This window comes from Suricata suricatta, chromosome 14, assembly GCF_006229205.1.
Source record: "Suricata suricatta isolate VVHF042 chromosome 14, meerkat_22Aug2017_6uvM2_HiC, whole genome shotgun sequence".
In the NCBI taxonomy this organism is placed as follows: Eukaryota; Metazoa; Chordata; class Mammalia; order Carnivora; family Herpestidae; genus Suricata; species Suricata suricatta.
In genome coordinates, this window is record NC_043713.1 from 37,558,550 (window position 1) to 37,581,638 (window position 23,089).

At 35.2% G+C, this 23,089-nt stretch overlaps 1 protein-coding gene across 5 annotated transcripts in view; it reads left to right on the top strand.

Moving 5' to 3' along the window:
• The window catches only part of NOL4 (nucleolar protein 4), a 401,348-nt gene that overhangs the window by 206,384 nt on the left and 171,875 nt on the right, over positions 1 to 23,089 (top strand). For all 5 annotated transcript variants that reach the window (XM_029922697.1, XM_029922696.1, XM_029922698.1 and 2 more), the window contains one exon: positions 2,755 to 3,038. In XM_029922697.1, the coding sequence (XP_029778557.1) occupies positions 2,755 to 3,038 (284 nt within the window). The remainder of the gene's footprint in view (positions 1 to 2,754; positions 3,039 to 23,089) is intronic.

A 23,089-nucleotide genomic window follows, 5' to 3' on the forward strand; every position in this document is an offset into this window, starting at 1 on the left:
ACATTTTCACAATGTTTATTCTTCCGATCCATGAACAGGGAATGTTTTTCCATTTCTTGGTGTCTTCTTCAATCTCTTTCATAAGTTTTCTATAGTTTTCATCATATAGGTCTTTTACATCCTTGGTTAGGTTTACTCCTAGGTATTTGATGGTTTTTCGTGCAATCGTGAATGGGATCAGTTTCTTGATTTCTCTTTCCACTGCCTCATTTTTGGTGTATAGGAATGCAACTGATTTCTGTACATTGATTTTGTACCCTGCAACTTTACTGAATTCATTGATCAGTTCTAGAAGGCTTCTGGTGGAGTCTGACGGGTTTTCCATGTAGAGTATCATGTCTGTGAAAAGTGAAAGTTTGACTTCTTCTTTGCCAATTCTGATGCCTTTTATTTCCTTTTGTTGTCTGATTGCTGATGCTAGGACTTCCAGCACTATGTTGAACAGCAGTGGTGAGAGTGGGCACCCCTGTCGTGTTCCTGATCTCAGGGGGAAGCTCTCAGTTTTTCCCCATTGAGGATGATACTAGCTGTGGGCTTTTCATAAATGGCTTTATTAATGTTTAGGTAAGTTCCTTCTATTCCGACTTTCTCAAGGGTTTTTATTAAGAAAGGGTGCTGTATTTTGTCAAATGCTTTCTCTGCATCTATCGACAGGATCATATGCTTTTTATCCTTTCTTTTGTTAATGTGATGGATCACATTGATGGATTTGTGAATATTGAACCAGCTCTGTAATCTAGGAATGAATCCCACTTGATCATGATGGATAATTCTTTTTATATGCTGCTGATTCATTTTTTTCTTTTGTTTCCCTTGCCTCCGGAGACATGTCTACACTTAATGTTAGCCAAAAGACAGAAAAGTGATTCCAGCCAGAGACATGTCTAGTGGGAAGTTGCTTTGGCGAAGGTCAAAGAGGCTGCTGCCTGTTTTGTTGGCGAGGATTTTGATAGTTTTCTATCTTAGGTTTCATCCATTTTGAATTTATTTTTGTGTATGGTGTAATAAAGTGGTCCAGGTTCATTGTTCTGCATGGTGCTGTCCAGTTTTCCCAGCACCATTTGTTAAAGAGACTGTCTGTCTTTTTTTCATTGGTTACTCTTTCCTGCTTTGTTGAATATTAGTTGACCAAACATTTGTGGGTCCATTTCTGGGTTCTTTGTTCTGTTCCATAGTCTGTTTTTGTCCCAATATCATACTTTCCTGATAATTATAGCTTTGTAATACAGCTTAAAGTCCAGAATTGTGATGCCTCTAACTTTGTTTTTCTTTTTCAACATTACTTTAGCTATTCGGGGTCTTTTCTGATCCCACATAAATTTTTAGAATTGTCTATTCCAGATTTGTGAAAAATGCTGGTGTTATTTTGATAGGTATTGCATTGAATGTGTAGATTGCTTTGGGTAGTATAGACATTTTAGCAATATTTGTTCTTCTAATCCATGAGCATGGAATGTTTTTTTTCATTTCTTTGTGTTTTCTTCATAAATCATATATATGTTTTAAATATTATAGAGTATTAAAATATCCAGTGCCATACAGTTAAGAAGAAATTAATATTAACTTTTAAGACTACATTTTTTACTATTCTCCCTTCCATATTCTCACATTTCCCATATTCTAATCATTCCAACAAATATTAAGCCAATTTTTTATTTTTGGTCATTTCTGTCACTTTTAAATGTTTGCTATATTAAGCAGCACTTTTGTAAAGGCCTTTTTACCTACACAGAAATGCATACAATGATTGTTCTCTTCAGATTTAGAAGTCCCAGAAGTGTAATGACTGGAGCAAAGGTTATGAGCACTTTTACTGTGTTAAATGTATATTAAACACTCATAAATCTCGAATCATCATATACCCTGCTAGCATATAGGCAATGCTTTTATCAGAGAATTTTCACCAAATCTGGATATTTTACTTGAACAATAAAAACAAAAATAATCTGCAAAGCAAGGAACAAGTTTTCTTTGTTTAAGGATTTACCCAAGAGAGACAGAAATGCTGATGCATAGGAGCACATGTACCCCAATGTTCATAGCAGCAATGTCAACAATAGCCAAAACATGAAAAAAGCCTAAATGTCCATCACCTGATGAGTGGATCAAGAAGATGTGCTTTATATACACAATGAAGTACTACATGGCAATGAGAAAGAATGACATATGGCCATTTGTAGGAAAGTGGATGGACCTTGAGGGGGTCATGCTGAGCGAAGTAAGCCAGGCAGAGAAGGACAGAAACCATATGTTTGCACTCATAGGTCTAGCAGGAAAACAGGAGAGACCTAATGGAGAACCAGGGGGAGCGGTGGAGGGAGAGAGAGTTGGGGAGAGAGAGGGATGCAAAACTTGAGAGACTATTGAATGCTGAAAATGAACTGAGAGTTGAAGGGGAAGGGGGAGGGGGGAAAAGAGGTGGTGGTGATGGAGGAGGGCACTTGTGGGGAAGAGCACTGGGTGTTGTATGGAAAACAATTTGACAATAAAATATTCTGGAAAAAAATACTTTTCTTTGAGATTGAACTGTTTTCCCTATTTTATCTTCTTATTTCACTTCATTTCTTCTTGTGCCTAAATGTGCCTGCTAGATTACGTTAACAATGGCTGCTTCACAAGTTATTGCTAAGGATAAATTACACAGGATATGTAAAATTAGCACAATGTCAATCACATAATAGGAACTCAGTAAATGTGAGTTGAAGTAGAAAGTGAATGACATGTTAATTAAAATCAAAATATTCTTTCCAACAGATGATTCTGCTGCAGAGAGCTTTAATGGCAATGAGACTCTGGGGCACAGTTCAATTGCTTCAGGGGGAACACACAGCAGGGAGATGGGTGACTCCAATGGCGATGGCAAAACTGGGCTGGAGCAGGACGAGCAGCCACTGAACCTGAGTGACAGTCCCCTCTCAGCTCAGCTGACCTCGGAATACAGAATAGATGACCACAGCAGTAATGGAAAAAGCAAATATAAGAATCTTCTAATTTCTGACCTCAAGATGGAACAAGAGACGAGAGAAAATGGAAGCAAGGTAAGGTCACATTATGGTTTTCAGAGTTTCTGAGTTTGTCATGAAGGTCAGAAAGAAACACTTCTTTACACAAGAGTTGAAGGTTATTTCTGCTAAAAATATTTTAAACAAATCCTAACATGCTGCCAAGAAGTTTAGAACCATAGATGTTGTGTATCAACATGGGCAATAATTTTCAGGAATAATAGTGATCAAAATGAATAGTGTTCAGACAAAGCTGTGTTTTCATACATTGTGAAATCACTTGATTTAATGTTCCTCCTTCATATGATCTTATGGATCTGTCCCTGGGAGTTTGTTGAGCTCAGATGTGAAGATTTAGCTCTCAGAACACAATTACGGACTTTAAAAAATATCACTGTCTAGTTGCTACTGTTGGACAGGTGTACACAGTAATAAAGTTTCAATTAGACTCTGAAGTTTGCTTTAAAGACCAGGGACTTCAGTCGGTAATTTACTCCCTGTACCTGGGAGAACTGTAAGTATCAGTGTCCTAGACGAAATCTACAGATTAAATAACTACTACAACACATAATGTATCATGAGCCATATTATACAAAAGACAGACATGTTTCAGAGATATCTAAATTTCTAGATTCTTTATCTTAAAATAAATTATAATCCTCCCCATTCCCAATTGATTTATTATTTCATTTTTATTTTTGGTCCTTCTGTTTTTATCTCTTAATCTTCACACCCATTTTCAGAAATACTTCCAAACCTTTTTGTTTTTATTTAAATTCCAGTTAACATAACAGTGTAATATTATTTTCATTTTTTTCTTTAAAAATTTTTTTTATGTTTTTGATTTATTTTTGAGAGACAGAGAGAGACAGTATGAGCAGGGGAGGGTCAGAGAGAGAGGGAGACACAGAATCTGAAGCAGGCTCCAGGCTCCGAGCTGTCAGCACAGAGCCCAATGCAGGGCTCTAACCCACGAACCATGAGATCATGACCTGAGTCAAAGCCAGATGCTTAACCGACTGAGCCACCCAGGCGCCCCTGTAATATTATTTTCAAGAGTATAATATAGTGATTCAACACTTCCATGTAATACCTGGTGCTCATCCAAGTGCACTCCTGAATCCCCATCACCTATTTCACCCATCTTCCCGCCCACCTCCCCTCTGTAACCATCAGTTATTGATTGTCTTGATTGATTTATTTAAAAAAAATAACTTTAAATTTCTACCAATTTGAAATAATGCATGCTGGTGACTTTTGCTCTGTAATTTTTGAAAGTATACTTTTGAATGCATGAGGATTTTTATGCAATATACATTTTGACTCTTTCTTATAAATTAGAGTTGAAGACCTAATCTTTTGACATGGCAAAATATCTTAATTTGGTTTAATTTCTGAATTTGCTGAGGCACTGTACTTCCTATCCTTCAAATCCTCTTGCTTGCCTGAGGGTATATTGTTTTATCTTCTTAAAAGAAGATAAAAGCAAGTCACTATACATCATCAGACCCTTAAACACTTCTGTCTGAGGGAGGCTGCTGCCACTTTTGCTGGGATAAATGTGCAAATGTTCTCCCCTGTGGTTTAAGGCCAAATTCTTCAAACACAAATGATTCTATATTCACTAGCATGATCTGAAACAATGTTACATTTTACAAAAGAAAATAGCCTTTAAGTTCTCAGGCCATCTACAATGTCAGTCCGGTCTTTATCAAACTTAAACAATTATAAATGTCCTTTTTATGCTATGTATCTGTTGAATATTTTTTCTAAAATTACTCAATGGTTTGCCCTTCTGTTTCTTATTCCTTTATTAATTATAATGTTAGGAACTATGCTCACTGGAAAAGCATTGGTGCACATTTTAAACAGCGACGTAACTTTTCTACTCTATTAAAATGAAGTTGTAAGAAGCACAGATTGTTTGGGGTGTAAGTGAGGAGTAAGATGAGATATGGGCCTGGCGAGGAGACCTTCCTGAGGAGCCTGAAGTTTAATGGTTTGGTAAAAGAAGAACAGTTTCAAGGCCAACTGAGGAGTAGCCAGAAAGGCAGAAAAACGATCAGAGGGGTATAGTGAATGGAAGCTAAGGGTAGTATACCTTTCAAGAAAGAGTGGTCAGCTCTGATGGACAATGCTAATACATCAAATGAGACAAAGATAACAAATAATTGGATTTGTGAGACAGTTTTGGAGCACTTTGGGAGCAGAATCCAGAGGGACTCTATTCATTTTTTCAAGGATAAAGGGTTGTATTAAATACCCATCATACTTGCATTAATGGAGCAGGTAGCAGAGACAACTCAAAGAAAGAAGAGTCTTTATTCATAAGACCTTTGATAAATAGTTTTGGTACAAAAAGAAAGGTTTCTTAGTAAAAGTATAGTCAAGTATCCATTCGTGTGTTAAAACATTGGGAGTTCAAAGTAAGAAAATACTATTTCTATTGAAGTAAGAAAGAGGGATTCCTAGAGAAGTAAATCTTGAACTCTGAGAGAAGTGTAAGATTACTATTTTTTTCATAAGGGATCTCCTTTTGGACATTGTGAAGGCCCTGAAATGCACAGGGAAGATGAGTTGGACTCCATCTAGGGAGCTGTTATATATTTGGAGCTGGGTAGGACTTCATAACATGGTATTTGAGGAAGAACCCAATATCATTATTCAAGATAGACTATTTGCCACCAATTAATTTAGTCACCAAATATTTACTGAGGGACTCCTACATTAAGACACTGTTGTAGGAAGCAAAAACATGGAAGTGAGCAAACTAAGATTCTTGCTCCTCAAAAGCTTAAGGTCTAGCAGGAAAGGAAGGCAAACCTGTGATTATAATCAGATTCCATAAGTAATATGATGGGCATATTGTAGGATGAAGTGAAAGAAGAAAGGTAAGGCACCCATGGGACTATAATGATTCTTAAGGAAGGCTTTGGAGGGAGACTGATGCTAGGGATGAATGCAAAGTGTTAGGTAGAAGTTATTTAGATGGAGAGGATTATTTATGGTAGAATATGTTTGTAGGCATAGAACCATAAGAGAGCATATGTGTCATGGAGATTTACAAGGAGCTTAGCATAGCTACACCAGAGAGTATGTGTGGAGAAATGGACTATAAAGTGGCTCCATCAATAAGAACTCTATAGGGTAGTTCAAGTACTTTGGATTGTATCCCATAGGTAAGTTTAGCATGATAAAGTTTTGGTCAACTTGGGATTTTAGAAAGATTATCTTGTCTACATAAACAGGATAAACAGGATAGGGACCAAGAAGTGTTAAAAAGACACAGAACTGGGGCGCCTGGGTAACTCAGTCGGTTAAGCGTCTGACTTCAGCTCAGGTCATGATCTCACACTTCATGGGTTTAAGCCCCACGTCAAGCTCTGTGCTGATAGCTCAGAGCCTGGAGCCTGCTTCAGATTCTGTGTCTCCCTCTCTCTCTGACCCTCCCCTGCTCATGCTGTCTCTCTCTCTCTCTCTCAAAAATAAATAAAAACATTATAAAAAAAAAGACACAGAACTGGTTCCAGGGCTGTTGTGTCATTCCAGGAAGAAAGCAATGTAGAAATATAAAAAAATGAACATATTGCTTTTGTTCTTTTGATATTGTATTTGTAGGACTACCCTACTTAGCTCCATAGGTTGTATATTGCCAAACTCCTGGGAATATCTCTCACATAGATTATAGTATGAATAGCCTCTTTATACATCCCACTAGTATGTAAATCCTATGACTGTAAGAATGATATCTACCTTGATTACTGAGGTATGTCCAGCACCTAGCTTAATATCTGGTACATAGTTTCTCAAATATTTTGAAGAAATAAAGTTTTATTGAATTGGGAAGTGAAGCAAAGAACATTCTAGAATGACTCCATGCTTATTGGCTTGGTTGCCTAGATAAATGGTGATTCCCTTTACCAGGATTCAGAATGAGAAACATTTGAAGCAGTAGTTTTTTGATACATAAGGTTTGCCATGCCTATGCAATATCCACTGGATGTGTTTAATAGGCATCAGGGATATATTTGTCCGCTCAGAAGAAATGTCCAGATTGGAGAAAGAAACACGTGAAAGGTTTCAGAGCAGAAGCACAGCTTAAAGCTGTTGTGGTTGGTTGGATCACCTCAGAAGAGCATAGAGTGAGGAGAAGAGAGAATCAAAACCTATCCCAGAACATATCAACCTGCAGAAGAATAGCCCATCAGAAACAAATGGCCTAAAAGGAGTTTGTGATGAACATAAAACCAAAGGAGAAAACAAGGCAAACAGATAAGGAGATGTTTTAGAAGCCAAAGTGTGGGGCAATTTCAAAATTGATGTGTAGTTAAATGGTGAAGTGATACAGGTCTAAACCCAGATCATATTTGGGAAAGTTAATGCTAATAGTTGAAGTCAGAACACGTGGTTGAAGAAGCAGCAGAATTAGTAGCAAAGTGGATTGGAGACAGTTTTAGAGTCTGGATAGGAAAGCTAAATCATTTTAATTATAAAGATGACTGTGCCTGGAATTTGGATCAATATTTGCTCTACCTGAGGCTGTCAGGTGAACTTTGTCCTAAAGGTTTAGCACTCATCTGTTCAAGTTACTGTTCAGTACTGTACTGTTTGTAGTCCTTACAAATTTCCCAATACTCCTGTACAAATTTATAAGGTGACAGCACCAATTTTTTTCTTACAGCATTTTTCAGTCTAGCCTCTGTTCTACCTTGAAGGAATATAAAAGTTTAGTTATATAGCATCTTTGAGAAGCTCAGATTGCTGTGAATTTGATATTGACCTATCTTACAATTTTATTGTGAATAATATGAAACAAAAATAATTATAAAGCATTTAAAATCCTGAACAGTGAATAGAAATGCTTAAAGGAATAGTGGAGCTAGACTCTGCCATTTTCTGATTGCTTATTATTATGCAAATTCAGTCACTAGACTAACAAATCATATTAACCAATCTAAAGAATAAATAGATTGCATTGAAAGCATTTAGGTGATATATATTTTCTGCTTGCAAATGGCCACAGTTTTAGAGGACAATAAGTAACATTCGAATTCAGAAGGAAGTAGAAATATTGATTCAAAGCTTGGAAAATGAGACTCAAGGGGAAGTGTTAAGGAAAAATTTAGAAAGGAAAAGAAGGCTAAGAAGACACAAACTTGGATATAAATATGTTTACAATTATTAGGTGAGAATGAAAACAAAACTTCAACACTAATGGAGAGAAATACATAAGTTAAAAACACTATCATTGACTTTTTTTTCTTTTTGATTTTCTCCTTTTTCTTTTAGTATTTGTGACCTAGCTGAATTAAAATTAATATGATAAAATATTCTGAATCAATCTCCCCAAAGAATAATATTTCAAGTAATAACTGTGATAGAAGGGTGATTATTATTTGAGGACTAATGTGTCACTGTGGTTACTGCATATTTGGTTTGGTTTTTGGCTCAGTTCCCAAGACCCTTCAATCTTCACTTTATTAAAATAATATTTTTCCCCAAAATGATCCATGTGACATTTTTTCAATGAATCTTTCTTTAAATTCCTACCAAAATGGATCTTACTATTCAAATCAAAGTTAATAAAATATTTATCACAATTACCATTAATAATTGCTATGTAATTTTATTTAGACATGATGAATGAAAGTAGCACATTTTGTAAAATATCTCTTTGTTATATTTAGGTGTAAGGGATTGCCTTTTAAAGCATTAGAACCATGAATTTACTTTTGGAACAGTATTACCTTGGTCTTCGTTTTATGGATATTCCAGCTTATTGTTGCCTTAACTTGATGATTTTCAATATCTAGCTTCTTGGTGTTATATAAAGATTTGAGCACAGATCATCCTCAGAGTAGAAACAATAGTATATAGTCAACAAATGTGCCTCCTATATGCTAGGCACTGTCCTTGGTGCTAAAAAAAAAAAAAAAGTCTCTGTCATTAAGAACTCACATTTGGCCCGAAAAGTAGATATAAAAGTAAGTGTGTTATAATATGGAAATTAATTTATATGTAGGTGTGCCTTATAGACTTACTAACTATGCCTTGGAAAGATCCCAAGTTAATTTTTAATCATTAAGTAGGAGATATCCACTTGTTGAAAAGGGAGTAGGAAGTTCTCAAAGAACGCACCATTAAATTAAGACCTAGAAATGTTGAGGACTGAAGTGGTGTGAGATACGTCTGGAGAGGTAGTTCAGAGCATCAGACGAGGGTAGACTGTAGATATCCTGTTAAAGCTTGAACTTCACTCTATAGTTGACAGGAGATTGCTTAGAATGTGGGATAGGAAAATAGCATGGTCAGGTCGTGTTTTGTGGTAGATCATTGTGGCATCTTTGTTACAAGATGACTTTAAGTGGCATAAAAAGGGAGAAAGCTGATAACAGGTTGAAGTACTGCCATAAAGAGATGATGGTAGGGATGGGAAGGAGAGCAAAGACTTAAGAAATATTTAGAATGTTAAATGGGCAGAATTGGGAATTTGATTAGGTGACTGATGGAGAGTGTGAAGGAAACTAAGAGCCAGCAGATAAAGGATTTATCAGTTCATGATATGTCATGTCAACTCTAACAATGATGAACACTTGTGTACTGTTCCATATTCATAACTCAAACTAACTCAATGTGGTAAGGAGAGCAAGGAAAATTATCAGCCTTATTTAAACATAAGTGCATAAAATCTAATGGATGCTAAGCTATTTAACTAATACTAATTATGCAGTCAATTAAGTGATTGAGCCTGGTATTGAACCCAGGTCTTATGACTTTACAGCCTTGTGCTTTTCCCTATACCCACACACTGGTTGATGTTGTGTAGGACTAGTTACTCTATGGACCATATAGTGACTATGTTATGCAAGCTATCCAGAAAGGCAGAGATTTAAAACAATTAGTGGATAGTTCCTTGATAAATGGCACATACTTCCAGTGGGATTTATTATACAGATGTTTATTTTGCTCTTATATGTGGAATATTTTACAAGATAAAAATAATATACTAGGTGCCTCTATTGGAAAACTCAGCATGTATCCATTCATTGCTTTCATGCACAAATGTAAATAAACGGATAGTAGTGAGTCCTTAAAAAGTCCCAAGGTAAATTTTAGACTTGCATTTTTTTTCACTGACAATTTAAAATGACATCTTTATATATTTTACATACATACATATATATTTACATATGTATTATATATAGATATATAGAGAGTATGTATGTGTTTTATATTTTATATGAGTTACATGGGCTTCAGTTCTGCTCATTACTGGAAACATTTTTTCCTTCTGTCTTTGGTGGATCAGTTTTAATCAAAACATATACAAGAAGGATATACTATCATGTAATATTTTGTAGTATCTATCATATTTGGAATCTAAATTTAAATGTGTATAGTGCTTTTGCACTATTTAAAATATAGTATATTATGTATACTATATAAAATATATAATTATATAAAAATATGTGCTTTATTCAGGAACTGTTAAATTATCTACTCTGTGGAATAATATAATTTTAAAAACTGCTTCATTTTATAGATGAAGAAATTGAAACTCATTCAAGTGACTCCGAACACACAGATCAGTGTCCTTCTGAATCATTATGCTGTCATGGTTACCACTGAATCTGCTTATATTCTTGATATGTTATTATAGGAAGAGAAAGGGTAAAGTCAACATTTATGAATACCTACTGTGCATGAGCCAGTCTAGGTTCACTCATTTCACTTTTGTTATCTTAAGAGAATGAAGAAGACAAGGAGGTTCTAAAATGTATACCCTGAATTGTGCAAGTGTGGTTGATTTTAATTCCCCATATGCAGCAGAATATACATTTTAAGTTCCTTTTTAAACATATGAGTTAATTTGATTCAACACAAAATCTCAGCTGATCTTCCAGCCATCAATGCTCTATATTGCGGTAGAATCTGGTTAGAGTAATATGTGATATTTTTGGCCAAAATACAAAACAATGAAAACTGTCCAATTATTATCTTGTCTTTATTTGATGATTGATCAATAGTTCAGAAAGAAATAGGAATTGTATCTTGTATGCTTTTGTGTTCATTTTTTTTTTGTTTTGAGGTGGGTTTTTTGTTTTGTTTTGCCCATGTTTGTTTTATATTTGTTTTATATTTGTTTTGTTTGTTTTGTTTGTTTTATATTTGTTTGTTTTATATTTGTATTCTGTCATTAGGAATAAGATACAGGAGTTAAAAATATCATTTGGTCTGTAGGTATTTTGAGGATGGTAGAGGAACTCTGAGAGAACTGTAGTTAATTTACCCAGCAGTAATTCACACATGTCTCAGAATAATTGGTATTACTGGGACTCACTGAAACACCAATATTGACCCATATTTGGGGAAAGAATAAAAGAAGAACAATTAATACCAGAGACCAAGTGTAATACATTCTAATTGGTCTCAGTGTAATAAATTTATATTGTTTTCATTAATATTAAATATGTGCTGAATCTTAAAGTATATTCCTGAAAGCAATTATCTGTAACCTTGTTATTAGTATGATTTTTAAAACAATATTTTGAAATGGAGATCTTGGGTTTATTTAGAGTCAAAGGATAAGATGGATGAGAGTTTAAAGAAAAGGATTAAGTAATAAAAAGTCATAAACTTCCATCCTAAGGAGTAATAATGAAAAGCAATCTTATTGAGTTCTTACCATGTATCAGGCACTGTTCTGAAAACTTTCTCATGTTGTCCTCATATAATCCCATGGACTTAGGCTCTGTTATTCCCATTTTTACAGACGGGAGAACTAAGAATTATATTACAATTATGTTTACAATAAGAATTACTAGCATTTGGATTTAACCCCCCCCCCCAAAGTTGGCCCACATTTCAGCCATGCAATTTAATTTGACATAATGGGGTCAGGCCTGAAAATGAGCAACAGCAAATTTAACCTAATGCAGAGACCCCCTGCTGCTATATAATGGCTTATAATTACTCCTTGATCAGAAGCCACTCTAATCAACTCTGTGACTTGGAGCAAGTCTTTACCTTATAAGCCAGGATACTTCATTACTTATAGGGGATAATAATACTTAACCTATAGGCAATTGTGACAATTAAATAAGAGTATATGCATTTTTTATATAAGTATATAATAAATGGAATTGCTGTAGTGGTTGTTATTGCCTCGAGTTTGGGGCTTACCTGAGTCTTGCAAAAATGTTTTTAACTCATAATATTTATTTGTGAAGTTGACTGTCCATTTTTTTAAAAATCTTTATTATTTTTTATAATAGTTTATTGTCAGATTGGTTTCCATATAACACCCAGTGCTTCTCTCCACAAGTGCCCTCCTCCATGACCATCACCCCCTTCTCCCCTCCCCCTCCTCCTTCAGCCCTCAGTTCCTTTTCAGTATTCAATAGTCTCTCATGATTTGTGTCCCTCTCTCTCCCCAACTCTCTTTCCCCCTTCCCCTCCCTATGGTCCTCTGTTAGGTTTCTCCTGTTAGACCTATGAGTGCAAACATATGGTATCTGTCCTTAGCCTGCCAAGTACTTACTAAGCCTGGCAATTTGGAGAACTATATAACTTTACTTCGTCTAGCAAATACTACTGTATTTTCTTTTTCTCTTTATCCCTTCTTCCTTATATCCTTTTAGTTACACCTATTTTCCATGAGTCTGGAATATATAATACATTCCCAGAGGTATTATATAGACATTTACTCTAGGACCTATTTCTGTGAAATATATAAAAGGTACTCATAGAAATAGATCCTAGGATTCCTTGCAATTCTGCTTGTTAAAATCTTCCTTTCCCTATTGGAATCCATCCATCTCAAATGTCACTTCCTTTTTAGCATCTATCTTAATTACCTCAGCCAGGGTGAAAGGCAACATCTTTTCCCCCCCTGAAATTCTAAGAAGAAAGATCCATGAGGAATAAGGACAAGGTCGCAAGATGGTCAATTGTGTACAAGTGGTGGATTTTATGGTCACACCCCAAAGTGATTTACATGCATAAAGCTTATTCCTTACAAAATGTGTGTTGAACAAAAATGATGCAAGATGTGGAAATACATCATATTGACCTCATGTCACCCATTTTCTTATATCCACTTTCTTCACATTGCCACCTGACTTCCTCCAACTTCCCAATATGTAGCTGACTCTTAATCTGGAATATGAATATATACTATTCCAGGTGCTATGTATTAATCTTATTTCTCTGGGATTTAGATTCTCATTTAAATATTTCACCGTAATTAGTGATTTAATTGAATATGACACCAAAAACAAACAACAAAAGCAAAAATCAACAAATAGGGTTGTGTTAAATTTAAAACCTTCTGCACAGCAAAGGAGGCAATCAAACTGAAAGGCCTAGAAAATGGGAGAACATTTTTGCAAACCTTATATTGATAAAGGGTTAATATCCAAAATATATAAAAAGTAAATATAAACTCAGTAAAAAAAATCAGATTTAAAAGGGGCAGAGGAACTAAATAAACATATTTCCAAAGAAGTCATCCAAATGGCCAACAAGTACACGAAAGATGCTCAACATCACTTATCATTAGGAAAATGGAAACCAAAACCACATTGAGATACTATCTCACAACTGTTAGAATGCCTATCATCGAGAAGACAAAAGATGAAAAGCATTGGACAGGATGTGGAGAAAAAGGAACCCTTGTACAGTGTTGATGGGAATGTTGGTTCAGCCACTATAGAAAACAATATGAGTGTTTTTCAAAAAAATTAAAAATAGATCTGTATTATCCAGGAATTCTACTTCTAGATATATATCTAAAAGAAGTGAAAACAGGGTATCATGAAAATATATATACTCCCAAGTTTAATGCAGCAATATTCACAACCTAAGTACACATCAATGGATGGATAGATAAAGGTGATATATATGAATATATAAATATAAAAGATGAATAGATAAATAGGATATGACAATATATAATTACTTTATATATCAGTTATACATATATGTTGAATATCATTTAGTTATGAGAAAGAAAATGTTTTGCTATTTGCAACATGGATGGAACTTGAGGACATTATGCTAACTGAGACAAGTCAGACAAATCCTATGATATCACTTACATGTGGAATCTAAAAAAGATAATTAGAAATCCAAACTTGTAAAGACAGAAAATAAGATGGTGTTTCCCAGGGGTGGGGGTTAGACAACAGGACAGATGTTGTGTCAGGTTACAAATTTGCAACATGTAGTAAGTAAGTCTTAGAGATCTAACGTACAGTATAGTAAATATAAACAATAAAATTGTATTATAGTAATTAAACTTGCTGAGAAACTTGATCTTAATTATTGCCATCACTGAAATGAAATGATAATTATGTGGTAGGATAGAGGTGCTAATTGTTGCTATAATGGCAATCATATTACTATATATGAATGTATCAAATTAACATGTATACACCTTAAATTTACACAATGTTATATGTCAAATATATTTCAATTAGTAAAAAACCAGTGACTGAAATGGATTGGATTTCCAATATGATGATTAATGAGGATAGCATCATTGCAGACAGGTAAAGGAGATACTTGAAGGTTTATCAGGTCTTGTGATTCCCACATGTGCACACTAAATATAAAGACAATTGTTTGTTTTTTAATTGGTTTCACTTTGGTGTTTCAGACAAAATTTTTAAGACTTAATTTTCTTAGAGTGGTTTTAGGTCCACAGAAAAGTTAAGAGGAAGGTACAGAGACCTCATATGCACCTTGCTCCCACACATGCATACCCCCCCATTAATATGTTCTACCAGAGTAGTACGTTGGTTGAAATTGATGCTCCTATATTGATACATCATAATCACCCAAAGTCCATAGTTACCTTAGGGCCTACTCTTGGTATTGTACATTATATGGATTTGGATAAATGTATAAAAACATCAGCCCATCATTATGGTACCACAAAGAGAGCTTTCACTACCTTTAAAAATTCTCTGTACTGCCCCTATTTATCCCTCTCTCCCTGTTTAAGACAATTTTTTAAAGACCAAATTAATCAGTGATACTTATTTCTGTATTTTTATTAAGTAAGATATTATTCCTGGTGTTAGCCTTCTCAATAGAGATGCCTCTATTACAGTGAAATAACTCAACAAAACTAGTATTATCTTGGGAAGTCACCTTGAGTCAGAATTGTCCAAGTCATCAAATACTCCTCAGTTCCTGTCTAAGCAGGGTCCCATACCAGAGGCTTTGGGTGCTGTAGACTTGCTTCTGAAAGAGCTACCACGTGAACAGAAACAAAGGTGAAAATAGATGAGTGTCAACCATTATGTGCAAAACCACACTGTAAAAACACAAAGTAGGCAATTGAAGATGGCTTCATAGAGGAAAGAGTTTGCATGAACCCAAAGAATAAGGATAGTCATGATGAGAGAAGCTTGAAGAGGTGTGAAGGGAAGAGTAAAGTCACAAAAGCAAGAGGTTCACCAATGACCTAGAAGCAAATAGAGGTGGGTTTGGATGGACTAAGGGTTCACACCAGGACCAAAAGCACAGCAAGGGGGATATTTTCCAGGGCCAGTTGTGATGTGCGACTTGATTTATGTCCTTGAGTATAGGGAACCATGGAGAGATATGAGCATGATGGGGAGACAGCAAGCATGATCCTGAGCAGGAGGATGAATGGATGTCTCAGCACTTCATGGAATAGTTTGAGGATGCAAAAGACAGGAGGCACAAGGAACTTTTCCAAGGGAGAGGTATGAAGGCCTTTGCTGGGGCAGGAGCAGTGCCAGTTTTTTTTTTTAATATATATACTTTTTTAAATGTTTATTTATTTTTGAGAGCCAGAGAGCCAGAGTGTGAGCCGGGGAGGGGCAGAGAGAGAGAGAGGCAGACACAGAATCTGAAGCAGGCTCCAGGCTCTGAGCTGTCAGCACAGAGCCAGACGCAGGGCTCAAACTCACTAACTGAGCCAAAGCTGGACTCTTAACCAAGTGAGCCACTCAGGTGCCCCTGGTTTTTTTGAACTTACAGAGTTTCAGGTGCTAGAGGGTCAGTTAGGCATAGCTGCATGATAGGTGGAAATGTGAAGCCAATAGAAGAAAGACTGAGGAAGAAAGAAGTCTGTGTCACATGCTATGTGAACAAAAAGCCAGACAGGAAGTGGCCAGCCAGCAGACCCAAGCCTTTGTCTTTTGGATGAAAGAAGAGAAAGCCATGAGGAGTGATAGACATGAAAGTGACAGAGAGCTAGAAAACAAAGAACTGGGCTCCTCCAGCCCCAGAGTACAAGCAGGGGAGGTGATAGATCATTTTGGGAGCAGAAGGGAAGGAAAAATGAAAGAAACCTTTGACTTGGATGTTCCTGGAGACCATGCAGAAGGCAGTTTCATTTGAGTGGTGACAACAAAAACAGATCTCAAGGAACTGAGGCATGATTCAATATAGGGTTTCCTCAGAAAAAGACATGTATAGTAAACAGTTAATTGGATTTGTAATGTTTTTAAAAAATTAAATGTGGTTAGAGTAATAGTATTAGGAAAATGAAATACGTTTAAATTGATATTTTAACATAATATCTTAACACTGACTTTTCAACCTAATTCAGGAAATAATTTCGGGTACCAATTACATACTGAACACTGGGAATAAAGAAATGTAAAAGAGGTTGGTGTTCTAGGAGCCATCAAGAAAAGGAGGGAGACATTAAACACATTACAATGTGACAGTCTGCCAAGAGCAGTCATTTAGGATAGTAAACAAGCCACATGTATAAGAGAATGACTCTTTATTGAGATGAGTGGTAGAATGAAAAGTGGGAACAGAAACGATTTTTTTTCTGAAAATATCTCACCTTAACTGGATCTTAAAAGAAAAATAGTTTTCAGCCAGAAAAGGAAAGAAAAATGGTTCAGATCTCTGCAACTGACTAAATTGTGTGGGTTCAGAAGAGTAAGTCAAATTTAACTCAATTTACTTACCCATAAAGTGAGGGAGTAATCTTTATTGCTAATGATTCTTCATTTAGTCATCAACAAGTATTTGCTCTTTACTATGTGTCAAGCTCTGAGTTAAGTGCTAGACATTTGCTAAATGCAGTAAGAATCAAATGGAAAAAAACCCATTATAAAATGTTTAATTTGGGCTCAGGACAAAATGAAAAGGATCTATCATTGTTTGTATTATGAATATAAATGAATGAAACAATGCAGTAAGTTAAGGAAATGATAGGTAGCCAGTTGTGCTAAAGCATAGGAAGAATGTATAGTACACATCGGATGATAGGTGGTGGGGTATGCATAGGACCAGGGGCGAGGCAGGAAAGAGCTGAGGCAATTGTAAGAGTCTATTGTTAATAATATACTCAAATACATTTGCACATTTGACCTCATAAAAATGAATTGGGAAATAATCTCTCAAATAAACCCTCTCTGAAGGGTTTGGACTTTATCGTACAGGGAAAGGAAGCAAGAAGAGGTTTTTTCAAGCAGGGAGAAGACATGATTCCATGTGCATTTTAGAAGACCAAATAGTATGCTCTTCTAATTCACTAAGGTGTTTAATATGATAAAAGTACTAGATTTGCAAAATTGATAAAGTAATCTTCATTCCATCTGTTGAACAAGCATGTACTGAGCATCTGCGGTTTGCCAGACATCATTATGAGCTCTGAGGTTGCAGAAATGAATAAATGCATTCTGTTCTAAAAAACTCAGTCCACTGAATGAGGCAGTTACATAAATAGATAATTGCCTATAATAAAACATGTGCAATAATAAATATGTGTGCTGGGCATGAAAGTTTCAGAACCCTGGAAAACATCAGTAAAAGTCAAAAGATAATCATATACTTTAACATTTGTTTATAGGTTCACAAATTGGGTACATTTCAAAAATGCCAAAAGCAAAATGTAAAATAAAATTATTTATACACATCTTGAAAAATATTATTATGTAAGGACACAGAGAATGAGTATGACTGAATTTTCTTGGCACTCCCCTTTTTGGAAATAGGGATAATGTTTACTCTCATGATATTTCATACAAGTTTGATAAACATAATTAAAGAATATCTACATTAGGAAGGACTGATTCCAGGTTTTGAACTGAAATACAAAGCATGATCATTTTGGACATTAATTTTAATAAAGTGATATTTACTTCTTAATGAAACTTTCATTAATCCACCATGTTCCCAAGTCATGTAGTAACTTAATGAGTGAGAAAGTCAAGGGGCATTGATGTACTCTTCAATGTTTGTACTGGAAGTTCTTATTTAACACTTATATTGGAGCTTATACTTAATATTATATTTTATATGTTTTACATTTTATACATTATTTAACATTTATTGAGCCCCTCCTGTGAGCCAGGTTTTATGTTGACAGTTATAAATAGAAGGGTGAAGAAGACAGAGGTGGTCCCTGTTTCTCAGAAGCTGGTTGAGTCAAGTTGTTCATTAGAGAGAAGTTGGAGGCAGAATGTTGAGGTAGGAGCACGAGGAGAGACAGTTATTGGGATTTGGGGAGTCAGGACCTCCTTTGCAGAATAAATAAACTTCCAAGTAAGAAGCTGAAGTATAAGTAGGAACTAGACAAAAGAGAAGCCTTGTATTCTGTGCTGAAGGACTGGTTCTAGGCAGAGACAAGATTTAGAGGAAGACAGAACATGGCAGTTTTGAGGAACTAAAAGAACTTCAGTATGACAGGATTTGGGGGTCTAGGGGGAAATAGTGGTAAAGATAAGTCTGGAAAGGTAAACAGAGCCATATTTCAAAAGCTTTTGTAAATTATGTTTATGAATTTGGACACTGTCACTATAGAAGTCATTAATTGGGCTAAGATTTTCATTTTTAGGATATCTTAAATACTGAATCTGTACCTGGATGAACCAAGGTAGAATCAAGATCATCTTGAATGCCTTTGAAATAATCTAAGCAAGGTATTTTGGTGACCTGGTTTCTAGCATGAGGACCTGGATGGATGGTAGTGTACATCACTGAAGTAGGTCTCTGTGTAGATGTCACTGTCCCCACAGGCTGCTTGACACCCATTTTAGGGATACTTGCCTCTCCTAGTCCATGGTCCCAGAACATTCTTGGCTCTTCCTACTCCAGTACCTAAATATGATGTTTAAATTTCAGCATTAGTGCTTAACACTCCCTATGATTAAACCCGAGTTCTGGTCATTTTAATACTGTGTTTGAACATGTGCTTCCTTTACCCAGAATATTTGCTGTGTTTGCTTTCTTCATTCTACCCAATTCTAGTCCCCACCCCCACCCCCACCCACACTTCTTTGACCTGGTGTGCATCCATTACCTTTGACTGGATTCAGAATGTGAAATATTCCCTGATGATAATGACTACCTTCTTTTGTCTCTTAGAACTGGTATATAATTCTATATGAAATTATATTAGATTTAGAATATCAGTTTGTATACTTTTCTCCTATGTTGGACCAGAGAAGAAATGTACAGTGAAACCTTGGATTGTGAACATAAGTCATTCTGGAAATATGCTTGTAATCCAAAGCACTCATGTATCAAAGTGAATTTCAATAAACATTTTTTATTAATTTTTTAATATTTATTCAGCTTTTGAGAGAAAGAGAGTGTGAGTGGGGGAGGAGCAGATAGAGAGGGAGTCACAGAATCTGAAGCAGGCCCCAGGCTCTGAGCTGTCAGCACAGACCCCGATGTGGGGCTCGAACCCAAAAGCAGTGAGATCATGATTTGAGCTGAAATCAGACGCTTAACCTACTGAGCCATCGAGGTGCCCCTCAAAGTGAATTTCAAGAACCATTGGCTCAGTTATGATCATGTGACATTCAGCTTCACATACTACTTGTTTTGCAAGATATTGCTTGTTTACCAAGTCAAAATTTATTAGAAATGCTTTCTTATCTTGTGGAACTCTCACATAACAAGTTACTTGCAGTCCAAGGTTTTACTGTATATCATCCCTCTCTAGGCATTAGCATTTAGTGCAATTTCTAACAAGTATATATTGAGTCAGTCGTGTATGTTGTTAATAGCATAGCTAATATTGTATGTATGAAAAGAAAAATAAATATGAAGGCAATTAAGTAGTTAGGGATTATCTTGTAGGAAGAATGTATAGTCAGAGATTAGAGAATTTTGTTGTCATCATCTGCAGTGCTAAAGAAGTCGTTCTTGGAAATACTAGTTCTCTCAGGTGTATTTTGGAAGAATTCAAATTTTTAAAATGTTGTATTGAAGTATACCCTGCTACACCAAAAATAATTAAGCTTTCTGAACCATCTACCTTATAATCATGAGGAGTAACTAAATTAAAATAATTTTTATTTGTGCTGACATTCTTGACCTACCTTTTCTTGTCCTAATTGATGAAATCAAAAGAATGGTATCTTTTTCTTTAAAAGTTAGTTTATTATTTTTTCTGTGTAGGCCTTACATTTCCTAATTTAACTTCTTTACATTTAACTTCTTTACACTGTGTTTTAGCTGTATTTTTTATATTCAGGTTTATAGTTCCTTAACTTTGGGAGATAAATTCATTATCAAATCACATTCTCTCTCAAAGTCATTGTTGAATTTTAAGAACTTCTTTATTATGACAGCGTTGTCACTATTCCTGAGTAGCGAAAATAGAAATTAGCATTCTATCATGACTGCGGAGGAGTTTCCGGGCACTGAGAATGATATAGATATTATCTTTCCCCAGAAGAGGAGCATACATTGTCAAGTACTCACACTGTCTTGAATTTTAACCCCTTGGGACTCTATTATTTAATTTGGATATCATCCCAGATCTGAAGCGTGTTCTTGGGACTTACAGATTTTTGATCCAAGTATGGTGGCAAATCTCTCCCTATTTTCTCTTAACAAGACTGAGACAGATTGACATATTCAACAAAATTTTTGCCAAAGATTAGTGGAAAATAAAGAAACAATAATGGGGGGAAAAAAAGACTGGTATAAAAACCAGTATCTGGAGGGCAAGTATATATAATGTTTTTGTTTGTAGTTGAAACCTAAGTACCCAGCACAGTGTTGAGATCAAGGTTAAATATAGTATATGTTTTAAAGAAATTCTGGAATTGAGTTAATCTACAGTAATTACCAAAGAGCTTATTGTATTTTGTAGGCACTTTTGTCTGGTTCCTTGATCTTTCAGCAATTGGCCAACTATTGAGCAGATTGACTATAGAGGCCATACTATGTTTTTGGAATTGCATTATTCATGGACAGTCAGGTTAAATACTGAATGCCTAATCATGTCTCCAAACTATTTCTTATCTACCTAATTTGCATTTCTTGGCTAAGAGGTATTCTAGTCAATATGACAATTGAATAATCTTTATCCTAGAAATGAAAGATAGATTTGATTTTTTGTTTTAGTTGTAAATACTTGGTAGTAACTGCTTGGTCTAGAGGTACATTTTGCCCAGGTAGAAAAAAAAAGATCAATTAAAAAGTGTTTCCTGAGCATGGGGTAGGAGAGTGGCAGCATCTTTGCCAATCCTGAGATAACCCTTAAAATTATCATCATTTTTGACTCTGAAACATCTGGTCTCAGCTCACATACTGACATCACTCTCACCACAATCAAGATAATTATCAAGGATCATTAATCTGTAATAATATGTCCATGATAACACTAATTAGTAAACATCACTCAGACTTTCCCTAGACAATTCTCAATTTTTTGTTTTATAATCCATTTCTTAGTGCATCATATCCACAGGAAATGTGTAAAACTCTTATGCCTATTAGAATACATAAGATAAAAGAAAAACTATCATTTTCTAAATCAGTTGGTAAAAAAATGGTGGAGTATGTACTGTTTTAAATTCTTCGTAATTATTTATTTTATTTGAGTATAGTTGGTATACAATGTTACATTAGTTTTAGTTGTACGACATAATGATTCAACTTCTCTACACATTATGGTGTGCCCATGACAAGTGCAGCCACCATATGTTACCATATGGTGGCACCACAATATTGACCATACCTTATTCATTTGTCTTTTATTCCCATACCTTGTTCATTCCATAACTGGAAGCCTGTATCTTTACTTCCCTTCACTCATTTTTCCCATCCTCTTCCTAACTTCTTTTCTCTGGCAACAATCAGTTTGTTCTTAGTACTTAAAGATCTGATTCTGTTTTTGTTTGTTTATTCATTGGAGACAATATGGATGAACCTAGAGAGTGTTGTGCTAAGTGAAATGTCAGACCAAGAAAGACAAATACCATATGATTTTGCTCATATGTGGAATCTAAGAAACAAAGTGAATAGATAAATTCTCTGTAATTTAAACACAATAAAAATGGTGGACTTGGAGGAAGTGTTCTCTTCAACTCAAAAAATCCACTGCACAAGATCCACCTTATGATTTCTGTTAGCAAGGCATGTTAGCAAGCATTTCAAGAAAACTGTAATGGTCTTTGCTCTCCATATTCTTTTACATACCACTCAGGATCTAAAAGTGTACCTTGATGAAAAATGTAAATAAAATATGTGGAAGAGAAGAAAGAGCGAGAAGGAAAATAAATATTTGTCAAGGGCCAAGCGTACGATAGGCACAGTGCTGTGTAATCTAGTAAACCCATGAGAGTTTTCTCTCTACAGATCCTCTGCAGCACATCTCCCATTCATCATTCGTTCAGTCAATTGGCAAGTAATCAAACATTTATTAATCACCTACTGAGTGGAAATACTGAACCTGCATGCATTTTTAGGTGTGTTTGATCAATAAAGCATGAGCCCTTTAAATTTGGTATATTTGAAAAGTTGTATACAAAATTATACCATCTGTATGCTTGTCTCCTTGTCTCTTACATAGTGTTTTTCTCTTTTCCAAGTCAATTTATTCAGGATTTAATAATAGGAAACTAGGTTTTCTCCACAAATTGTGAAATAGGTGGAAAAAACATAAGAAAAGCATAGACCTTTATTCCTCTGTTACCCACAGTTTCTCCTTTTTTTGTTAGATCTTAAATAAGCCGCATAACTTTAAGTAACTAGGAAAAAAAGAAATGAAGCCCAAAGTTTGTAGAAGAAAGGAAATCATAAAGATCAGAGAGAAATAAATGAAATAGAGACCAGAAAACAGTAGA